Below are 7,179 nucleotides of genomic sequence, written 5' to 3' on the forward strand. Positions count from 1 at the left end.
TGAAGGAGGATCTACTTTAACTGTTTTTGTAGTAGATTGCAAGTGGAAAAGGAGACTTTAATATTTTTTGGGTTTTGTTTGTTTGTTTGCTTTTGTTTTTTGTTTTTTTAAGAGACGGAGTCTCTCTCTGTCCCTCAGGCTGGAGTACAATCATAGCTCACTGCAGCCTCCAACTCCTGGGCAAAAGCCATCCGCCTGCCTCAGTCTCCCAGTAGCTGAGACTACAGGCATGCGTCACCACACCTGGGTAATTTTTAAAAAATTGTTTATAGAGATGGAGGCCTCACTATCTTGCCCAGGCTGATCTTAAACTCCTGGGCTCAAGCAATCCTCCCACCTGGGCCTCCCAAAGTGCTGGGATTATAGGCATGAGCTACTGTGCCCAGCCAGACTTTAATTTTTTTTTTTTTTTAAGAAACTGATGTTTATTTTCCATCAACCATTTTTCCATGTTGCTTAAGAGCCCGTGCAAGAACAGCTTAAGACCATTCAGTGGTTGCTCCTACCCATTCAGTGGCCTGAGCAGTGGGAGCTGCAGACCAGTCTTCCGTGGCAGGCTGAGCACTCCAGTCTTCAGTAGGGAACTGCTGAATAGGCACAGAGGGCACCTGTACACCTTCAGACCAGTCTGCAACCTCAGGCCGAGTAGCAGTGAACTCAGGAGCTGGAGCAGTCCATTCACCCTGAAATTCCTCCTTGGTCACTGCCTTTTCAGCAGCAGCCTGCTCTTCTTTTTCAATCTCTTCAGGATCTCTGTAGAAGTAGAGATCAGGCATGGCCTCCCACGGGTGTTCACGGGAAATAGTGCCACGCATGCGCAGAACTTCCCGAGCCAGCATCCACCAAATCAAACCCACTGAGTGAGCTCCCTTGTTGTTGCATGGGATGGCAACGTCCACATAGCGCAGAGGAGAATCTGTGTTACACAGAGCAATGGTAGGTAGGTTAACATAAGATGCCTCCATAAGAGGCTGGTGGTCAGCCCTGGGGTCAGTAACCACAAGAAGCCGTGGCTCCCGGAAGGCTGCCTAGATCTGGTTAGTGAAGGTCCCAGGAGTGAAGCAGCCAGCAATTGGAGTGGCTCCAGTGGCAGCAGCAAACTTCAGCACGGCCCTCTGGCCACTATTCCTGGAGGATATAACACTGACATCACCAGGGTTTTCAATGGCAACAATGGCACGGGCCGCCAGCAGAAGCTTCTCCCAGGTCCTCTTCAGATTTATGATGTAGATGCCATCACTTTTCCTTTTATAGATGTACTGTTCCATCTGGAAGTCAAGATTGGTGCCACCTAAGTGGGTTCCTGCTGCAAGGAACTTAAGGACATCTTCCTCCTTCATTTGCAGGACATCAAGGGCTCCGGACATGGTGAAAAGTTTCCCTTTAAGTTGTGACGGGAATCCAGAACAACGCCGTATGGACCCCTCTGTAGGTAGCGCGGAAAGCCAGACTTTAATTTTTATAATTATGTAAAACATACAGAAAACTACAGAATGTTCCTATTACCCAGATGATAAATCTAACACTTAGCCATATTTTCAAGCACTTATTTTAAGTTTAAAAAAAACAAAAAGTTGATACTACTGAAACTTCCTATGTTAACCTACATATGAAATAATATTTTTCAAACAGAATTTAAAGTTAATTCAGTATTGTTCTCCTCCAGAATAAGACAAGGATTTAGCATACTTAAAAAACTTGTTGGTCAGGCATGAAGGCTCATGCTTGTAATCCCAGTACTTTGGGAGGCCAAGGAAGGAGGATCACTTGAGGTCAGGACTTCTAGACCAGCCTGGCCAACATGGTGAAACCCTATCTCTACTAAAAATACAAAATTTAACCAGGTGTGGTGGTGCACACCTGTAATCCCAGGTACTCAGGAGGCTGAGGCAGGGGAATTGCTTGAACCTGGAAGGCAGAGTTTGTAGTGAGCCAAGATCACACCACTGCACTCCAGCCTGGGCAGCATAGTGAGACCCTCATTGGACTTCTCCTTGTTGGACTTCTCCCCATTTTTAAGTTGCTTTTTATTATGTAGAGATTTTATTTTACTTTTTATATAATGTAGGCTTCTGAAAAGTAAATTAACTAAATTTCCCACTTGTGTGCTCACCATCGTTTCTTTTGTCCTACACCTCTGTGGATTTTCAGTGGGTCTCCAGATGGTAAACTTTCTTAGAATAGAATCACCAAAAAGTCTTGATTTCACACTCATTCTTGAAAGATGGCTTAGCTGGGTATAAGATTCTAGATTCACTTTCCTCCTCCTTGCCTCAGCACTTTTAAGTCATTATTTCATTGTGTGGCCACAGAAAAACTTACTGTCATGCTAGCAGTCATTGTTTGGAAGGTGATCAGTCTCCTCTGTCTGGTAAATATTAGGCTTATTTTTTAAAATTTCTTTGGTTCTGTAGTTTCTTTATGATGTGCCTAGATGTGATATTTAGAACGCAGTTTTAATCTAATTGGGCAAGTCACTACCTGTACATTTCCACTTTACAGTTTGCACACATGATGACATGGAACTCACAGAGTTGCTGTGGGAATTAGAGGCAACGGATCTGGAGTACTTTGTAAATATTGTGAGAATGTGCAAATGGCAGTTGACTTGGAATTTAGGGTTATTTGGGAGAAACATTATTGACACTTGAGAAAAGTACTTCAGAGAGGACAACTAAGCATTTGTCACCAAAGGAACAATTCACTAGTTAAAGGAATAATTAATTAGATTTGGGGGCATATTATATGTACCAATCACTGAAAGTCTGACCCAATCTGGCAATTTGGGGTCTTATCTATCAACCCAATTCCCACACTATGTTCTAGGCACCCCAGAAATGGACTCTGTCCTTGTTGAGAATTTCCCTCCAGATCTGATGCTCTGTCTTCCCAGTCATCCTTGTCTCCCCTTCAGCGATGACTTGAGTCTCCTCTAGTCCACACCCCTCCAGTCAACCCAGACCTAAGACTTCCTGTCTCAACTCTACCCAGTTCCTCTGGGGAACTGAGCATTAATAGAGAAAATATGGCAGTAATTTAGAAGAGTAAGAATGCAGTAATGAACTCCTAACAGGTGTAAACTGATTCTAAAGGTAAAAACTCAGGATGGGAACAAACCACACACTCCCCTCCACTCCCTCCCCACACACCCATGAGCGATGTTTATAAATCAAGCTTTCCTCTAACATGCCGTAGCTGACTTCTTGAAGGAGCATATCAAATTACACAAAAGGTCAGTGAATGTGAAATTCTGTACTGACCGTTATGGAATCATTCTTAATCTTCTTCATCACCTAAAACATTGAAGGAAAAATATATATTTAAATAATGTGGAGTAACTAATGAGAGTGTTTGGGTTATTCTGCTGAAGTCAGGAGATTTTATTTTTAATCCTAAATACTTGACACTTACTAGAAATTCCATGCAATTACCCAAGACATCCATCTTGAATTTTTTATGGACAGCTAGCTTTAGGAGGGAGAAAAAAATGACAAAATGTGAAAGTATTTGTAAAGTGGCACTGGTCAATAAGAAAGGGAAGGAGGGAGAGAGAGAGAAGAAAGAAAAGAAAAAACAGAAAAGAAAAGAAAAAATGAAAAAGGAAAGAAAGAAAGAAAAAAGAAAGAGAGAAGAAAGAAAAAGAAAGAAAAGGAAAAGAAAGAAGAAAAGAGAAAGAAAGCGGAAAGAAGAAAGGAAAAGGAAGGAAAAGAAAGAAATGAAGGAAGGAAAGAAGGAAGGAAGGAAGGCAGGAAGGAAGGAAAAGGAAAGGAGGAATGAGGAAGAAAAAAAGGAAACACAGAATGACTTTGTCTCTTTTTCTCATTCCTGTGTGACTTTCTCATCTCATCTGTTCTTTCGTAAGTTGTCACACCAGGTAGGGTCAAACACAAGTTGTCTAATCTGAGGCTGCAGAAGAGACTTAAGTAGATGTGACCCTCACCGCAAGATGTGCCAAGTACAGGAAATGAGACAGGGTGAGAGATGTAGGTTTTTATTATTTATTTTTTGAAAAGCGGTAAGGGAGAAACATTTTGAGAGGATCAAGTATACTTTCAAGAAATGAAAAGTCCAATTTCGTTAGGCCACGGAGTCAAGGAAGACATGAGTCTCATGAGCAAGTCCTCAGAAATAGAAGGGCCTGGACTTCGGCTCAGCCACCTGGGTGCAGCTGCCTGCTGCATGCATCAATATTTAAGCAAGGGAAATGATCTGTTCTGCCTTCTGGGGATGGCCCTCTTTCCTCCCTGTCTGATCTGATTGGAGTGGGACGGAGAAGGAGCTGCGGCTGGCAGTTTGGTTTCGATGGGCGACAGAGCACTGTGAGCGTCAGGTGCCCCATGGTCTGCTCCCCAAGAGGTGGCAAGCTCATCTTTCCTCTCTTTTCTCTTCTCTCCTAGTTTTCCCCTCTTCCTTCACTTGCTCTTATTTTTTTCGCCTGCTGTCTTTTTCCCTGGCAATTCACTTCTCACTCATTTTTTTTTTCTGATCAACTGGGATACTGCTGAGTTTCTCCTTATTTCTGATCAACTCAGATCAACTGGAATACTGCTGGGTTTCTCCTTATCTCTGACATGACAGATATGCATCACGGCTCTGTTCTGGTGCTGGGGATACCAGCCTTGAACAGGGCAACCAAGGCTCTTCTTCTTTCGAGGCTTCAAGTCCAGTGAGGCCTGAAGGCTGTGGCTCTAACCAACCGCCACGTTAGAACTGAAACTACCAAGGTAGGGATCCAGTCTGTTTGCTATTTGTTCATCACCTTGTCGGCGGCTCTTAGAACGGTGTCTGACACGTAGCAGGCCAGTGTAAGTTTGTAGAATGAATGAAGAACGGAGATTTCATCCAGTCCTTTCCTAAACCACGGTGGGCTTATCTTTGAGCCTTTCAACTAGCCAATTCTTCCCCACCTTTAGATCCCAGTTCAAGGCTGCCTCCTCTAGGGCATGTCTCCTTATACCTTCCACCCTGTATTATGCTGTTATCTGTCATCATGGCAGACCTCCCTTTGCCCCCTACTGCACAGTGAAATTCCCATGGGCGGAGGGAGATTTCTAGATGGTTTTCTAGGTTGCAGGGAGCGCTCAGTATATGTGTTCTGACTAATGGGAGTCTCATGACATTTGGATAAATCTTGATATATTATGCCACATCTCTGGTCCTCCCCACTTTCTACCTGCTCAGATCACACCATCCTTTTGACCCAGATGATGAAGATTTCTCTGACACAGTACAGTACCATTTTCATCTATCTACTCAGTAAAGACAAAAAAGAATGGGAATTTTAAAAGTCTATTTCCGATAAGGATACTGATGGGAGCAAACATTGGTAAAAACCTTTTTGGAAGGCAATTAAGTCAAAAATATTCTAAAAACTTAAAATGTACATGACTTTTGATGCAACAACTCCACTTCTAAGAACTTATTCTGTGGAAATAATTTCAAATGTGCCCAAAGATTTATTCAATATGATGTGTATTGCAGTTGATGTTTATAATGTTAAGAAATTGGAAATCCTCACTAAGCAACTAATTGAGTTGAATACAGGTAAAAACCTACAATGTAATATTTTAAAAATGAAGTTAACATAATTATTGACCTGACAAAATGTGAATGTTGTTGTTGCATTTTTGTTAAATAAATCAGCATATGTAATAGATCCTGTTTATATAAAAATTATGACATTGTATTTCCATACAAAAAAATCTGGAAAGGTATGTAACTAAGTAATAAGTGGGCTTCTCAGAGTGATGGAAAGTTACTTGATTTTTACGTTCCTTTTTGTCTTATCTGAATTTTTCCACTTGATTTTTTTTTTACAAACAGGAATTATTGATTTTTTTTTTCTCGTGACAGGGTCTCACTCTGTCACCCAGGCTGAAGTTCAGTGTCACGATCACAGCTCACTGCAGCCTCAACCCCCTACCTGGGCTCAAGTGATCCTCCCACCTCAGCTTCCTGAGTAGGTGGGACTACAGACACGCACCACCATGCCCAGCTAATTTTTAATTTGTTTTAAGAGACTGGGGTCTCACTTCATTACCCAGGCTGGTCTTGAGTTCCTGGACTCAAGCATTCCTCCCATCGTGGCCTCCCAAATTGCTGGGATTTATAGGCATGAGCCACTGTGTTCGGGCCATAACAATTTTTTTTAAACTATAAGAAATTGTCTGAATGCCTTGCTCTTCTTTGATTCTAAAAGTAAACTGTTTAAAGTCAAATAGACTTGAAAAAATTAAAATTCCCACACAGAGTAAGGACAATTTTAGATCTGAGATGCTCAAAGGAGAGGCTTTAGCTGCCTAAGCCTCTGTAGCCACCAGTGAGTCTAATTTCCCAGTGCTCTGAGAAAGTGTGACAGAGAATCATTACCCTTGAAATGGGTTTGTGTAATATAAAAAATCAGGGTCTCCTCTCGACTTACTGAGTGTGTTAACATTCGTGGGAGTTCCCATGCATGCTCTGAGGGAGAGTCCTGTGACATCGTGTCTGCATTGTATTGAACTCAATCACTTGTAGAAAATGTGTAAGGTAATAGGGATATTACACGGGTGATATTATGGAAAATCCTAATTGGTACCAAAGTAATTCTTACTAGAGTGGACTATAAAACCTTCAGTGCCATTCTAACTAATCACCCCTGTGGCATTCTGAGCAAATGCAGGTTAATGGTGATGATCTTAATTTTTTTATTAATTAAATTAAGTGTGTAATCTGACAGTGTTAGCCCATCATCAGCGTTCATCATGCTGATAATAAATGGCTTGAATACTCAGCTCCTTTGGCTTCACCAGAGCCCTGAACTCCTCTTCCATCCACCATTCATGACCTAAGAGAGATCTCCAAGTGACCCATCAGAGCCCAGAAATGACAAATAATGAAGCCATAAGCCAGCGATTGGGGTTAGCAAGAGGCAGAGTAGGTTCGTGGGCCTAGGAGAAGCCTCCAAACTCAGAGGCTACAACTGCTCAACCCTCTGTTCTCTGCTTCTACACCTTGAGTTCCTCTTTAGCCAATGATTTCTTATAATACTTAAAGGTAGAAAGGAGAAAGTTCAGAAAAGTGAACATGAAAATGGGAGATACAAATATAAAAACAGAAGAATGTCTTACATAAATATATCTTAGATGAAAACATAAGACATGAAAGTGGCTGGGCACAGTGGCTCATGCCTATAATCCC

The 7,179-nt window shown here is 41.9% G+C and overlaps 2 protein-coding genes across 2 annotated transcripts; both read right to left on the reverse strand.

The window, feature by feature from the left end:
* Positions 1-413: 413 nt before the first annotated feature.
* On the reverse strand, positions 414-1,438 carry LOC104664296 (40S ribosomal protein SA-like). The gene has a single exon (XM_010365760.2). The coding sequence runs from the start codon at positions 963-965 to the stop codon at positions 480-482; it is 486 nt and encodes a 161-aa protein (XP_010364062.2). The 5' UTR covers positions 966-1,438; the 3' UTR covers positions 414-479.
* Positions 414-1,438, reverse strand: LOC115892379 (40S ribosomal protein SA-like). Its single transcript, XM_030913700.1, has one exon. It carries the CDS (start codon positions 1,365-1,367, stop codon positions 1,029-1,031), a length of 339 nt encoding a protein of 112 aa, XP_030769560.1. The 5' UTR covers positions 1,368-1,438; the 3' UTR covers positions 414-1,028.
* Positions 1,439-7,179: the final 5,741 nt, after the last annotated feature.

This window comes from Rhinopithecus roxellana, chromosome 12 (assembly GCF_007565055.1).
Source record: "Rhinopithecus roxellana isolate Shanxi Qingling chromosome 12, ASM756505v1, whole genome shotgun sequence".
Lineage (NCBI taxonomy): Eukaryota > Metazoa > Chordata > Mammalia > Primates > Cercopithecidae > Rhinopithecus > Rhinopithecus roxellana.